Raw genomic sequence first — 16,730 nt, 5'->3', positions numbered from 1 at the left:
GAACTTGTGTCAGCTTTATCTCATAGTGTCCCGTGGGAGGGAGTTTCATGACAGGATGGATGGGACCCCCACATGACGAGCCACGTCCTCTTGTTTGCTTTGATGCACCCGCTGGTAGCTTCACTGGATGTCCCTGGAGTCACAGTGCAAATTACGGCATTTAGGTTGCCCAGAGCGGTGGTAGATGCCCCATCCCTCGAAAAATTCCAGGTCAGGTTGGACGGGGCTCTGAGCAACCTGATCTAGTTGGAGATGTCCCTGCTCATGGCAGGGGGGTTGGACTAGGTGACCTTGAAAGGTCCCTTCCAAACCAAACCATCCTGTGATTCTATCATTCTAACATGAGGTTTGCAGGGCCCTGACCAGCCCACATCTCAGGGTAGGGCTTCACCTGACCAAGTGGGTTATTTCCACCTCCAGATAGCTCCTTTGGGCTCAACAGAAAAAAAAACCAGATACTCTGAGGATGTGGTGCCCTGACCCATGCAGGTGACAGTCCCGTTTGGAGGGGGAGGTTGGATTGGTGGCCACAAAGGTTTTTCCAGCCAACCCTTCCAGGGTCTGCACCGTGGGTCCACGGCAGACGTCGCAAACCAGCGCATTTGTCCAAGTCCCTGGGCTAGGTATGGCTGTGCTGATATAATCCCAAATCCTTTCTTGTCTCATAGCACTGCACTAGGGAGTATTAAAAGCGTGTCCATCAGTCATAAAGCCACCGTAGGTGAAAACCTGAACACTGTACACAGAAACAGGTTGTGTGACTTGCATGGACGCTGCAAGGAGGTAAGGCATGAGGGAGTCTCACCCAAGTGCCAGTCACTTGGGCCACATATCCCCCCAAAACAACTAGTTGGGGGGTATTTATCTGCTGAAAAGAAGCTGATGGGAACATGCAGAACCCTCAGCTGATAGTTACCACCACAGCTCGGGATGGAGATGGACGATGGAGGGGATGGGTGGACGGGTGGGTGGATGGATGGATGGATGACCTCTTCGGCGGCTGGCAGAGAAGAGGAGGGGTCCGGCGGGTCCTGGGGACACTGGGCCCCCCAAGGCCGGGGAGCTGTGTGCCAGTGTGCCGGGCGGTGGCAGTGTTAGAGCAGAGAAGGAGGACGCTCCCTCCATGCAAGCAAGGAGCCTGCGAAGCCCCGGGGTCGGGATGCCTCGAGCCCCAAGCATCCTTCACCCCGCAGCCTGGCAGCTCTCCAGAGACTCCTGGGGCTGGGGATGAATTTTATTTCTCTGCATATCTCTGGGCAAAGGGAAGAAATTAAAAAAAAAAAGAAAAGAATTTAACTGACAATTTTTAGCTAGTTTTGTATGAGCGAGGATTGCACCCACCCGCATCTTGGGTGAGTCCTAGGGACATCCCGGCTTCCCGCCAGCGTCAGTTTCCCCATCTGCAAAGTCAGGGCTGTTCAGACGAATTTCGCAATGAATCAAGTCACCACCACCCACCTCCCAACCCGCTGCACAGAAAACCCCCAGCCCTGCCTATAAATTTGGGGCTGCTCGCCTGAAGATCATCCTGGAGGCTGTGGGGTGCGAGCTGCATGAGACCAGCCGTGCTTTGGGGAACTGCTGAGCCCTTTGCCCCTTTTTAACAGGATGGCACATGCCTCCTGCACAGAAAAAACACAAGCACAATGAGGGAAGGAAGGTGTCATCCTCACCCCACCCCAATACCCCTCTCTGTTCTTTTTTGCAACTTGAGCTATTTATATAGATTTATACAGAGCTATTTATATAGATTTATATAAATTGAGTGATTTATACAGAATTCACATGCTGTAGGGAAATGTATTTTCATGGCATCCAAATCCTGATTCGATCTAGCCGTGTCACTCACCTTGTTCATAGCATATCCATTTATTAATCTTCCCTTATTCAGCTATTTCATTGATTATCGATCGTGCACGCTTGGTGAAATCGGGTGGCTGAAGAGTGACATCCAGCGTTTTAGGCATACAAAGAGAAATGAGCATTTTCCTCCCCAGAACTTCTGAAATTCAATATCAATGGTATGGTCAATAACCTTTGAAACCGGGGCAAGCTGGGTTCATTATTCCAAAAGCATTCATTTGCTCCTGTATAGGAGCAGGGAGCAGGGTGGAGGGGATGGAGATAAGGCGAATGCGGGTCTCACATTTGAAACCCGCCCCAACAGCAGGACAAGGGGATGCTCACCAAAACCAGTAGAGGAATGGTTTAAAACAGGAAAGTCCTGGTTTTATGCAGCAGGCAGTGCATCTCAGGGATTACAGCCCACAAGGTTGTAGAGATGCAGAGGACCAGCAGGTCAAGTTGATGGACAACAGGTCCATGAACAGATGGTGAAGGGACGGTGTGACAGTTTTGGCTGCTGGGGTAGTGTGAATGCAACGGAGCCCGGGAAGGGGCTCTCCCCGATAGCATCTCCACTGCCGACAGCAGTTGGGGTGAGCTGGGCCACAGTCTGACATGGCTGGGCATCAGCTGTGCTCTTATCTTCTTGGCCAAACACTGCTGATTTATTTTTATGCAGACATGTTATTTTTATTTTCTTTAAAAAAAAAAGGAAATAATGAAATAGAGAAAGTTATTTCAGATGGCATCAATGTAAGAAATTTTCACATAAATGAATTCTTCACTGGATCTTTTCTCTTTAAATCTAGCATATATGTGAAAATTAAAGTATTTTCCAGCAAGTCATAATTAGGAGAATGAAAGCACTTGCGCTACTCTGGGACATCCACAGGGTACAGCAGTGTTCATGCTTTCACTTAGGGAGAACAAAAAGTGGCTCCAGGATGACGCCCCACATCTGCAGAGCCGCCCAAAGTGTAACCTCTCTCCACAGACCAAGTCACCCAGAGCTTCTTAACACGTCAGGGCTGCAAAAAAATAAACAAACCAGTTTAAAGGGTTTAAGACCTTTAAAACTCCTACTGCGTGCTCACTGGGACCTGTGCCACCTGAGGCTCGGGCTCCCCGAGGTTTCAGCACACTCCAGCACCGGCCGTGCGAGCCCTGATTACGTTGTCCCTGGATATTAATTATTGTGAAAAAGATTTCTAAACCCCCAAACATCTGCAAGCCACCAAGAGACCAATTTGCGCTGTTTTCACTGGTGTTGCCACCCGAGTGTAAGAATTAGTGTTTCGAAACAAACATGTTTGGAAACGCAACTTGTCCCAAATGTTTACGGGTAGTATTTTTAACAGGAGCACCCAGGAGCTCTGCCGTCAGGGGCACCGCGTCCGCTCGGATGCAATCAGGAATTCAAGAGGGAAATTACTCCAGGAGGTGGACATTAGAAAATGCATGGAAAGGAGCAGAGTCATTACCTGTCCTGTTTGTGTTGAGGATGATCATGGCTTAGCGTTGATGTCACTTGCTCTCATGTCCATGGAGCAGGGCCAGATCCTGCCTCCTGCACAGGGAAAAGGGGACATATGCCCTTGGTCTTCTTGCAGCAGGAGGTGCTCCAAGAAGTGACCACAGAAACCAGATGACCAGAGATGAGCATGTGAGGGGGGACAGGGTAGGAGTGGTTGATTTGCAAATTGGCAATTTTTGAAAATTTGCAAAAAAACTTGCAGATTGAGGGAAGGTGAGGGTGGGACATGGGGGGTTTGGGCTCCAGGCAGGGAGAGAAAACCATAGGGAGCACCAGTGAGACTCACGCAATGGCAGACAGTGGAGGAGAAGTGATCCATGAGCTGGAGGAGCAGAGTGTGGCAGTGGGAGAAGGTAGCTCAGACAAATCTGAGGGCAAAAGGAGGGAGGGAGAAGAAAAGGAGATGAAAAGAAATATCTTACGGGTTGTAAGTAATGAACTGAGTGGAACAAGCATGGGGCTGGGCTCTTCTGCCATCCCAACGGGTGGTCCCAGCTATGAAGAGTGGGAGCTCCCAGGTGAAAGGACTTGGCCTTCAAGAGACACCAGGGTCTCATTCGGGAAGATCTGGCTGGCTTCTGTCTGACAGCTCTGCTGCCCTGCCCCACAGCTGGCCAGATGTGCTCGGGAAGGGGGAATGGCGCAGGGAGGCTGGCACGGGTTGCTCAGAGAGGTCATGGCACCTCCATCTGTGGAGATACTCAAAACCCGACCGGCCACAGTCCTGGGCAACCTGCTGTAGATGATGTAGATGGTGTCAAGAGGTGCCTTCCACCCTCAACAATTCTGTGATTCAGTCACTCACCTTACAGCATTTAGCGGCCTCCTTTGCTGACATCTGCTAGTCACACTTGGAGCAAGTCCCCGCGGCTTCATGTGTAGCCTTTTCATGGTGCAATTTCTCCAGCCATTCCAGACATCTGCTTCTGAATGAGATGAGTTTCCCCAGAGGACCATCTCATCCACCATGGTCTGGAGCAGGAACAGGGACCTGCTGAGGGTGTAAGCATTTGTGCTGACCCCTCCATCCTCCCCTCACCATGGCCATCCCACCTGGGAGAGCTGCAGATGCCACGGCAGTGACAGCACCAGGGTCCTACAGAGCTGCGCTCCTGGGAGGAGATATCCCACATAGCACCAGACGTTGGTGTGCTCAAGACCATACAACATTCAAAGCAGATTGCTTTGAACCAGTTGACAGCTTGAGCATCTCTGTCCTGTCCCCAGGGAAGCCAGTGATGACATTTTAAGCCGGAGCAGCTCTTGGTCCTGAGTGTGTGGGTGTTTCACAGAATTGTGTAGCTTTATGAAATTGCCATCCTGAAGAAGAGATTGTTGTCCTGTAACACATTTTTCCACCAACTTGTCGAGAAAGAGCAGAGGCTAGATAATCCCAGGATCACCTATAGTGGGTGTATCCAAAGTTACCCATAATTAAAAATTAAATTATAACTGGCAAGATCACAGCTCAAACGGTTTATAATCAGCAATGAGTTCCTCCTTTGTGCCATGCAAGAGACATTTTATTACCTGTTCTCCTAGAAGAATATTAGAACTAAACGTTCAGGCGACTAAAGGTAGGGGAGATTTTTCTCATCCATAGTCTAAGCTCAGGAAACGATAGTTACGTGGGTTTGTCTGCTTGGAAACATAGCTGGTGTCCCCCTGTTAGTCCCTGGAGGAAGATGTGGACTGCAGGATAACATCCACAGCAGAAACGTGATGGAGAAGGTGTGAATCTCACACCAAAACCTCAACAAGTGTTGTGAGCACTTGGAGGCTATCAAGGACACTAAGTCCATTCAGGAGGGACTTTGCACAGCTCCACCATATTACCGTTTCTGGTTGTGATGGCTTTTGGTCAGGACATGACTGGAGAATGGTAGGGGGTGAGATATTCATGAAAATATACTGAGGATTCAAAGATGCATGCAAACCACCCATTACAGTGAAAGTTTATTTCAAAGATTCTGTTTAAAAACTATCATCTGACCCAATCTGGCATGAATCCCATCTCACGCTTTACACATCAAACCAAACTGGGATCCACCTTTGTGTCCTCAGGTTCCCAAAAAAGATCTCAACCTCTGGCCATGCCCTCAGTGATGCTCTGCTGACCCCATCTCCCCCAGTCTGAGGATTCACCCCCAGGACATTGGGCGCAAGGAACCGGTACCTAAACCACACCTATATTCTGGCTTGACTTCTCCTCTCAGGGATCATCTTGGGCAAAATGACTTTGAGGACACATTCCAGGAGCACCACCAGATCCCACCACCTGGCAGAGCTCTCCAGCTCTCATTTATCAAAGACATGAGTGCAATTTGGAGGAATAATTGGGTCAGAGCAATGGAAATTAGACTGGTCTGAGTTTTTGTTACGTATCTAGATGCTCCTGAGATGCAGGCGGGTGCATTATTCACGAACTGCTAAAATTGCAATCAAAGCTGCATTTTTCTGTATGGTAGCCAAGGACGCATCCTGCACCACAGAAGCCTGAGTGCATCAGAACCTATTTACACAGGACAGGATTTAAGCCTTTCTAATTGCCACCCAACAGCTTTCACTTAAGATGGTTAGGGGAAGTGAAGATATTTATGTAGGCATCTGGAGCAAGAGGACATTTGTCTGGGAGGACATTCGGAGAAGGCGTTTAGTTTGGTAGCTATGAATTGTGCCTCAAAGGGAACGTCTCCCTCCATTGACTATAGAGCCAGGTGGCAATGTCTTCTCATGCCGTATGCCTGGATTTCCCAGTACACACAGCTCTCAAGGGCTGTAATTTTTCCCCTTGGCCTCAGCCACACTGGACAAAGCCTCCAAAAGAAGAAGCTGTGAGGTTTAGAGGTGATGGTCTCAGGGATGGTGAGGACAAGGAGATGGGCTGCTCACAGAAGTGGCCCATGGATGGCTGAAGTAGTCACCTTGTGTCCATGTAAAGGTGTTGTATGTTGGCCAACATACCTAGACACACCTAAGCATGGTCCATGGAGCAGTCCTGGGCTCCTGTCCGAGGTGGAATTAAGAACCAGAGGCCAACCTGCAGGGATGGCATCCAAGGAAACTCCTGAGCAGGCAGGGATATCGCCCAGCCCAGACCCATGCACGTTGTCTTTGCGATTGCCCTCTCCCCCTGCACCAATTGAGCCACGTACCAGGCTTGACCTGAAAATCCTGAAGAAAGGAGCTGGAGCTGGAACAGATACAGGTCAGGATCCTCTGTGGTTGCGTTTGCATTTGGGCTGTGTCCACATTTGGGAGAGATGCTGCTGGCCCTACCCGAGAGCTGCTCCTCTGCCTTGGCCATGCACTACATCTTCAGTGTACAGCTTGGGTGGTGTAGAGGGGGAGACGGAGACATTCACACACTCCAGAGCACGACCCAGGCATTGGAAAGGAAATGCCAGAGGAAGAGCCAATGTTGAACCATGGGAAGCTCCTCCCGACCTGGGAAGAAAAGAGTGGTCTTCCTCCATTGGCCTCAACACAACAGCCCACTTCCATCACACGACAAACTTTGGGGAGTGAAAAACTCTTCCTTTGCTGCTCTTGACAATGCAAATCTGTTGTACAATCTCCATCTGCTGTGAACTGCGGCGTGCAACGAGGGGATTCAAAACTGCTGAGATGCTCTATCGGGAAAATAACGAGTGGGTCTCCCAGGTCAAGGCAAGAAAACATCACAGAGAGCATCTCTGGGGAGCATCTCTGGGTGGGGAGCAGGGCAGCGCCTTCAAATATGTTCAACATCAGTAGTGGCTTTGCCTGTTGATTTATTGCTGGAGTTTTGCACTTCCCACTAAGGATAAGATTAAGGAACGGGAAGACCTTGTTATAACTTCAGAGTGCAAGTGAGTTACTGTTGATACTATTCTGTTAATACGATAATATTTTTCAGACTAATTAAGTGTTTCATTTTGATTTACTTTTTTCTCATGGGGTCCAGGATGAAAAAATTTGATTGTAATACATGTCAACAGGCTCCAAAGAATGAGAATTTGATCTACTATGTCTGAAAACAACTTCAAATCAATGTTAATTTTAAGGACATTACATGCTGGCAATTTTAATTCAATACAATAAATTATCTTGGTTTTTTTAATGGAGACATTGTTTGTACAAATTACATCCTCGAACCTTAACAGTTTGGAAAAAATAATAACAAGAAAGAGAAATGAAGAAGGGTAGATTAGATGAGAGGTAGAGAGTAAAGGAAATATCAGTTGTATTTAAATCTCAGTGGGGCAGAAAATCTATTTATTTGTAACATTAAATGGATCTCTCTACATGGTTATGGAGATGACTTTCTGGGTGAAAGGTAAAACTATATGAAAATTACCAGAGATTTAATAATGTTAGGAAATTGCATGAGACCAACCATTACTCTCAACTACTTGTGGCCAAGCACAAAACATTTCCAAGAGAGCTTTATTTCCCCTCTCTTAAATTGGGATAAGGAAACCAAGAAAAGGCATAAAAACTTAATTAAGCTTCATTTCTCCTTCCTTTTTTAGCATAAACCTAATGAAAACAAGGGTGTTTTTTCTTCTGAACATTACCTTAGCTTTGATTTACCCAATGTTAGAGAAGATAAAGTCCAAAGGAATTTGTGGCTATGAAAGTGCAGCATCTGTTTCATGGCTTGAATAGAAGATGCTGGAAGTTTCCAAAATGCTGCTTTATTTTGCCGCAGCAAACAAGCACATTCCATAGGGTTTGGGCAGAATAGTCCTTTCCAATCTGCATTAAGTCTTCGCGAGAAACGAAGTATTTCTATTGAGAGGAAAGAAAATCTTTGTAACCCAGGAATCTTAAAAGCTCATAATGCACAATAAATTGAAAAGTACGGCATGCTCTTTCTTACCCTTCCTGGAGAAATCCAGAAAGTATCACAAGTTTATGTGAATAATGCAATTGTAGAGCTACATTATGTAAAATAAAGATATGCAAGGGCTATAAGCTGTCACACATTGTGTCCCCCTCCACCTGAGCTGAAGTGACTGACGGATACTTATTCCTAGTTTTTTATTACAGTGTCTTTGAACTTCATGAATTTCTAAAACATTTCTTACTATGCTAAAAGACATGATGCTGACCTACATCAACCGAAAAAATTACCGTGAAAATTCCTTTGCTTTTATGTACCAGGAAATGACCTGGAAGTCAAAAGAAATTCTACATTTTCATCTGAATTTCAGCAACAGCAGCAGAAATCAACTGCCTGCTGCAATGACCGTGGGAAACGCAGTGAGCCGCAAGTAGCCAAGCAGAGGCAACATGGGCATGAAAAACAGTGATGAGAATGACTTTGGGCAGCAAAGATTGTAATAACCTAGCAAAAGAGAGATGGATGATTGACTGCTTCTGAGCTAATTCCCTGAATTCCCTTAGAGAAGAGAAATGGGTATTTCCGTAATGCGGCTCATCTCCTCCTCGGTGCAGAATGGGGCAGAGCAGCTGCATCACCCAAAATGCCCCTTTTCCCCATGGACCAGAAAAGGGACCCAGGAGGAGCAGTGCAGATCGAGGGGGAGCTCTGCATGGGGAGCACCCAAAGCTAGATGAGACAAATCCTCACCCTTCGTGCCCAAAGCTGAAGAGCGTGCCATCTATAGATGTAATCCACATCATCAACAGAGAATCCAAATCTTCTTAATTATGGGTAAGAGACAAGAAGGGATGAGCTGCGTCTTGCAATGTGGATGAGCTGCGGCTCTGTGAGATTTCATCCAACATGTGTTTTCCTTGCAGAACCTCTGCAAAGCTCCTTAGAGAAATGTATTCCTGCACGTCAGCCTGTTTCCTTACTCCCTCTTCATCCTTGCAGGTGTTTTGACCAGCCCCACCATGGAAAGCTGCAGCGGCAACGCTTCCACTAAAGTCTTTTTCTTGGTGGGGTTTCCAGCACTCCAGGATTTCCAGACGCCCCTCTTCGTTGTGTTCTTGCTATTCTACCTGCTGATCCTGGTTGGTAATGCTGTTATCATCACCGTGGTTGCGGTCAACCGTACACTCCACAAACCCATGTACTTTTTCCTGATTAACCTCTCTGTGTTAGATGTGCTATTCACAACCACCACCATCCCCAAAATGCTGGCGATGTTCCTGGCCAATGCTAAAACCATCTCATTTCGGGGCTGTTTTCTGCAGATGTACAGTTTTCATGGGTTGACGGTAACCGAGGCGCTTCTCCTGGTGGTCATGGCTTACGACCGCTATGAAGCCATCTGCAACCCCCTTCATTACGCGGCCAAGATGACAAGAAGAGTGAACATCCAGCTGGCAGCAAGCGCCTGGATCACTGCGCTGCTAATACCCGTGCCTGTCATCACACAGACCTCTCGGCTAGCTTACGGGGACACAACCAGGGTTCACCACTGCTTTTGTGACCACCTGGCAGTGGTACAAGCTGCGTGCTCGGACTTCAGTGCCGATTTCCAGACCTTCTTGGGGTTCTCCATTGCTATGAGTGTGTCGGTCATCCCTCTGTTGCTCGTCACCGTCTCGTACATCCACATCATCCTCTCCGTACTAAAGATCAACTCCAAAGAAGGACGCATGAAAGCTTTTTCAACATGTACTTCCCATCTGCTTGTGGTGGGCACTTACTACTCCTCCATCGCTGTGGCGTACATGTCCTACAGAGCGGACATCCCTGTTGATGTCCATGTCATGAGCAACGTTGTCTTCTCTATTCTAACGCCTTTGTTAAACCCCATCATTTACACTTTACGGAACAAGGAAGTAAAATCTGCTGTTAAAAAGTCTATTTTTCTGAAAATCTTTCCCCTTTCTAAAAAAATAAATTTATTTGGGTAAAATCTACAGCAGTGCAGACGCCTCGTACTATTTATTAATTCAGTCCTCTGGTTAATTAAGACATCATCGCTTTTGGAGTTCTGTTTGGTTCCCCTGAACTGTGGTATGTCCTCTGTTAATGTATTTCAGCCTATTTCTGTGAAGTTTTCAGTAGATTTGCTGTAATATTTATGATTTTCTAGTTTGGTTTCTATCCTTCAGTGACTAAATCACTGATGCACTAAATAAAGCTGTGGATGCACTAAATAAAGCTGAAAATGCACTAAATAAAGCTGAACTAGAGCGGTACCACATTTCTTTACGCTTTCGCCGCCACATTGCACCGTGGAGGATGCATTATTTTAATTCCTCTATTTAAGAGTTTCAGGGGTGGTAGCAGTTGTTTTCCTTACAAATGAGAGAGGTGACCCTAGACTGTTACTCCTGGGTGAGGAAACTACAAAATCACTTTACAGGACTGCAGAACTGTGGGGAACGTTAAAGATAAATTAAAAATGCAGCATGTGCCGCTGGACGAAACGGTGTCTGTGTGCAATACGGTGCCATCAGCCACCTCTTATATCCAACAGCCTGATTTACAGGTTCCTGCATTATGAAAGCCAACGTGAAGCAACAGTCAATAAAACACCATGAACCTCAAATTCAAGGCAGAGATGCTATCAAGCATTGGAAAGTGTGATTGTCTATCTAGAGCTTATTCCATTTATTCATCTAGAGCTTATTTCATTCATTTTTTCCTCCAGAGCAGGCAGACAGCCCAGTGCAAATGAGCATCTCTGACCTTTTGAGAGATGCCCGATTTTTTCTAAGATTAACATACTGAAATATGGGTCTTTCCTACAGCATCTGTTTAACAGAACCTCTCAAAGCTCATTAAAGCTGTTGGGGTCTGCGACAGATTTGGAAGAAGGCTTGGGTTATCTCCTCACTCATTCTTCCATTAACATCTTTAACTTGAGATGCTGATTCAACCCATTGCTTTGATCGCCCATGTAAGATTCGAAGGGTCTCTGTTTCCAGTGTACAAACATCTTCACCCTCCTGTGACCAACCTTCAATGCTCTTGGCTGCCTCTGAGCAGAGGACCTCCAGCCAAGGAGGGCTGGAGAGGTGGAGACCCTGCCAGGCGGGTGAGGAGGTGACAGCGGCCACTCTCCTGCACTGTCCACCACCCAAAATGTACACATAGATTGGGAATTCATTGAAAGAGAGTTAAGGAGGAGTCCATCTAAACACAGCAGTTGATTTTGGTGGAAGATGTTGTTTTTAAAATGTTTTTTAAACATTTAGTGTTTCCCACTACATTGAGTCCCTAACGTGCAGAGCATCTTCTCTATCATAAGAGTGTGAGCAGGAGCTGTGAGCTTGTAGGAGTCACTGAAGGCATTGGCATGGCATCACCTTGGTTGCCTAAAAGTGGCCACCACGCTTAGGCATAGGCTCTTGCTCCAAATGAGGAGGCACCATGGGATCCAGACAGGGAACAAAAGATGCCTGTCTGTTCGTTAGCACCTGAAAACTCAGCGCTGATTCCCTATTCCAGAGACAGGAGACCTGCACACGTTAAGAAAGAGGTTTCCACCAGGGATCTTGCAGACACGCTAACAAGCACACCAAGTTCATGTGCCTGAAGAGCTTTTGTGGGACCAGGTCTCTAATGAGCTTTGGGGACTTCCAGGATTAGACTGTGTAGAGAGTGGGTGCCACAGATTATTAATTTTCTCTCAGTCCCAACTTTTGCAGACTGTGGCTTTTGGGTCTTGGCGAGCTGACGTCTCCTTGCGGCACGAAGCTCCATCACTTCTAGTTCAACTAGAGTGGAGTTTTCAGTTGAAAGCCCCTCCTAACAAAGTGTTTAGCAGCAAAGAACCGTTCATAACAACCAGTAAAATGTTCTTTTTTTATTACCCTCACTGTTAAAAACCTAAGCCTTATTTCCACTTTGATGTTACTCATTTCCCACCATAAGATTTCGTTTCATCTTTTGTCTGACACCAGATCCCTGTTGCCCATGTAAAGTCATGTACGAGATGATCAAATTCTTCCTTATGAAATGAGTGCCCAGAGGCTCTCATTGTAATACGCATTTTCCATTCTCGTGATTTTTCTGCCAACCCTCTTTATGTTTTCACATTCTTCTTGACAGATAATCATAAAAACTCGATATAATAATCCTGTATTGGCTGCACCATCATCAAACAGAGATTACTACTACCTAATGCTTCCAGCATTCCCCTCCTGATATACATAGGATTGTTTTACTCCTGTCAAGAAGTCATTCTGCAGAGACAAGTGTTCCTGAGGGGAAAAAAAAGCCCTAAATACACGATTTTTAACTACTATTTTGATTGCATGGATTTTTCCAAGCGCCCCGAGGACGGCAAGCAGCCAGCACATCGAGCAGGGAGCTGTGCAGAGGCCGGCACTGTGGAGGTGCTTAGCCCAGAGGGGTATCCCCCAACCCATCAGGGCTTGCACACCTTTTCCATCCACAGCTTGGAAACTCCTCCCAAAGCCCTGGGATGGGATGCTGGAAAGGGATTCAAAATTCATCACGATCTGGAGGAAGAGGGAGCACGGTCTACGAGGAAAGGGGGGGTGCTGTGCTCTCCGCTCAGCTAGTTATCAGGAAAAGGAAAATTAAACCATTGAGAAAGGACACATTTGGGTTCCCCCCAGCGACAGCGGGTAGGATGTTACCAGCTGCCATAAAAATCCCATGGTGGTCTTGGGTGATGGCTCGTAACCACGAACCGCAGTGGGAAATCAGCCACCACAGCCACAGGGATGAGATGCTGAGACCCACCACCAGCACCACTCCTCCCCTTCCAGCACCCATGGGCAAACTGGGGTGAAAAAACCCCCAAAAAATAAAAAAAATGAACACCACTTGTTATTTCTTAGAAGTTTGTTTAATTATAGGGGAATAAACCTCCCCCAAGCCGCAAGTGTCCCCTCTGTGTCCTTCACAAGGAGCCGTCTACAGGAGCTGCACCCAGGAGGCATCACTCCAGCGCATGCACCTTTACCTCTGGAAATTATTAATATAAAGCCGTCATTTGGACTCCTGTCCCCCCTTGCACATTGCAGTATTGCTGGGACTTAGCCTCAAGGAGGAGGGGATCTTTCTAGGACCTCCCAAGACGGAGCGGAGACGGCAACGAAGGGAAGAGCCCTAGAGCAGCACCTCGTTGCCAGCATGACTATGTAAAAGAAGGAAATCCACCCAAAGGATTTTACGTCGTTTTCAAATAGAGTTTTCCCCTTGTACAATGTGAGCCGTTCATTTACTTTGAGGGTCTGGACTTTTTTACCTGGGTAAAGCCTGATGCTGTTGGCTGCTGAAGAGGGAAGCAAAGACCTCGGCTGGCTCTTAACCTCTGCATTCAAGGGCAAGATCAGAGCAGGCAGGGCAGGGAGGCTTGCAGCCAGCATTCAGAATAACATTACAGAAAATAACTACCAAGATAGTATGCTAAAGCCTTCTCCATTTCCCTCATTCATCACATTTGACAATATAATAATTTTGCCTAACAGCTAGAAACCATTTCCAGCTAATATTATTTGTTATCTGCAGCAATAGCATTATACTAATATCTAGAGGGTCATGCAGCTGCCTTTTACAAGACATTGCATTCACATAATGCATTTTCTGCTCCAAAACTTCATCTCAGTTTTGTATGAAACAAAAAATAAATAAGAATTACATCAAGCAGAAGCAGACCCTGAGCACCCGTTTTCCAGATGTAGCTGGGTATTTCTGAGCTATCAGATGCAGTCTGAGTACGAACCTCCGAATCCTTCCCATACCCAATTTGTATGTCAGCCATAACAACACTGCGCAATACTTTACCCTCCATCCAAGCAGTGAATTTTCTCACCTAATAGTCATTATTGTCATTAAATTACTCCAGTGCTCTCCCCCTCACCTTTGGGGATCTCAGCCCCCCTTCTCCAGCCCCTCCACATCCCAGCAGCTCAGACCGCTCTCCTTTCTCAACAGAAATCTTGCAGGAAACCCATTATTTGATTTTTATTTTTTTTTAATTTCCTCATTTCAAAATGAAAGAAAATCAGGAAATCAAATCAAAAGATGTCAGGTTTTGCATCCATATAAAACTATATGCACCCCAAGGAGCTTATCGGTGCCCACGTTCATCCGCTGGTCTCCCCCTCCATCGTGAGAGCCCTCCTCCCCTCGACTTGCTGCTGCTTCTTCATGCCCGAGATGCCCTTCCCAAGTGGGTCATGAGCTTGTATCTTGTGCAAATTATGTACACACAGATGCCAAGAAAAGGCCAGATTGTTTCAAATGCCATTATAGTAATTGCTTAAAAGGCCATAAGAATTTATGTAACCGATTTTGCAATCAGAATTCTTCTACAAAAAGTCCTTGTAAAAGCAGATACTCTTTTTCCACGGTTCCTTCATGCTCACCGTCAAACACAAGAACTTCCAAAGACATTTGCTTTCATTGTTTTTTGTTTCGGTTTGTTTGTTTTTACACGGTGTGAAGTGAACGCTTGCCTCACCTACCACAGCGCTCCACAGAGAAGGCACCCAAGGGTGCCCTCACGCACCTCCTTCCCGCCCCACAAAAGCACAGTGTTCGCCGGGGTCACTCAAAAGCCTCCAAAGAAACCCCTGAGCGTCGCAAGCAACACCCCGTCCCCCCCAGCTGATTCCCCCCCCTTCTCATCCGTCATGGCCAAGCTCTCCAGCTGGGCTCCTCCACAGCCAACAAGGGAAAAAAAGAGACATATTCATGGGTAAGTCATCTTGCCTCCTGCATTTCTCCATGCGGGATGGTCTGCACCTGGAAATGTTTGTGGTCACCAGGGTGATTGGTCTGGACACTCCTTCTCTTCTTAAAGCAGATCAGTTCTGCTCAGCTCACAAGGGATCTTGCTGCAGCATCATAGCAGGGAAAGACAAAGCCGTGAGGTTTCCAGAGCTGTTTATAGATTTAAGAGCTGGGGAAATCTGGGTTGGAAATGTCACAACATCTGCAGTAGAGCGATAGGCATTTTGATTCATTGTTTTTGATAGAATAAAAGTAAAACTGCAGGTTGAGAAGAGGGTGTCCCTGCAGGCAGACCCCCAGTCACAGTGCTCCCCACTGAGACACACCGCGGCAGAAGTCCCTGAATCTGAAGAATGAACTCATCGTTTCCTTGGTGGCTTAACACCATTTTTCATAGTTTGCACCAGCAGTGCGGCACTGCGTAAGACAGATATCCGTTTTTTCCCCTCCTGCTTTTTGCATAGATTTTTCTGCTTTCGACTGCATCCCTTCACTCCTGGAGAGCTACGTGACATTTGCTGTGTATTTGTCATGCTGGCAGAGTCTGAAAATAGTCGAGAGGAGCAGGGGGAAAGGGGTTTTTTTTGTACACAGGAGAAGAAAAGCCTTATGGCCCGAACCCCAGGGAGCCCGGGGAACAGCTGGGAAGCCACTCCCAAGTCACGCTCTACTGCAGCTTCCCTGCTTAATGGCTTTCTTCACCATTTCTTTCTCGGAAATCTGCACAGCTGCAAACCCCACCAGGCATCTTTCAGAGTCTGCCAGGGGTCATGAAACCTGTGGTCTTCCCTGCACGCCTCTGCTTTGGGATGCCTCCTTTCCCAAGTCCTAGGTTGGTGACCTGCCCTTTCAGAGCAGCGATGTTGCTGTGTCTGAGATGAGATGGCTCCTCTTTCACCCAACCAGGCCAGGAGGGATCAAGAGGGATCTTGTCACAGATTCACAGAATCACAGAATCACTAAGGTTGGAAAAGACCTGTAAGATCATCAAGTCCAACCATCAACAAACACCACCATGCCCACTAAACCATGTCCCACAATGCCTCGTCCACACGTTCCTTGAACACCTCCAGGGACGGTGACTCCACCACTTCCCTGGGCAGTTTATTCCAGTGTCTCACCACTCTCTCAGGAAAGACATTTTTCCTAATATCCAGCCTGAACCTCCCCTGGCACAACTTGAGGCCATTTCCTCTTGCCCTGTCGCTTGTCACTGGGGAGAAGAGACCAACACCCACCTCACCACAACCCCCTTTCAGGTAGTTGTAGAGAGCGATGAGGTCTCCCCTCAGCCTCCTCTTCTCCAGACTTCCCCGCTCCTGCTGCTGAGAGCCTTCTCCTTGGTCCCTCGGCACCAGGGTGGTGGGAGCAGGGAAGACACCATGCCCTGGGAAACGCTTTTCCCATGTGACGCTTGCTCCTTGCGCTGGGGGCTGAGCTGAGCCCTGCCCACCCCGGGACAGGGAGAAGGAGAGAGGCAGATGTGCAGTGTCTCACCATGAACCAAATCCTCCAGCTCTTGCTATTAGAAAGGACGGGGCTTGGGGAGGTCATTGCAAGGATCCTGTTCAGCCCCGCGCATCTTTCTACGAGTCTTCAAGACAAGAAAACGAGTAGCATCCTTCCATCCTTGCAGTAAAGGAGGTGAATGGTGCCCTGGGCTGCATCAGGAGGAGCGTTCCCAGCAGGTCAAGGGAGGTGATCCTTCCCCTCTGCTCAGCGCTGGTG

At 47.3% G+C, this 16,730-nt stretch overlaps 1 protein-coding gene across 1 annotated transcript; it reads left to right on the top strand.

Moving 5' to 3' along the window:
- Window positions 1-9,226: 9,226 nt before the first annotated feature.
- LOC104261726 (olfactory receptor 2AT4) lies at window positions 9,227-10,159 on the top strand (the record flags this gene model as incomplete). The annotated part of the gene is made up of 1 exon (XM_009817876.2): window positions 9,227-10,159. A coding segment is annotated over exon 1 (933 nt), but the record flags the coding sequence as incomplete, so codon positions are not given.
- Window positions 10,160-16,730: the final 6,571 nt, after the last annotated feature.

The sequence above is a fragment of the Gavia stellata genome, chromosome 1, assembly GCF_030936135.1.
Source record: "Gavia stellata isolate bGavSte3 chromosome 1, bGavSte3.hap2, whole genome shotgun sequence".
NCBI lineage: Eukaryota > Metazoa > Chordata > Aves > Gaviiformes > Gaviidae > Gavia > Gavia stellata.
This window is presented reverse-complemented; position numbering and strand designations above follow the sequence as displayed.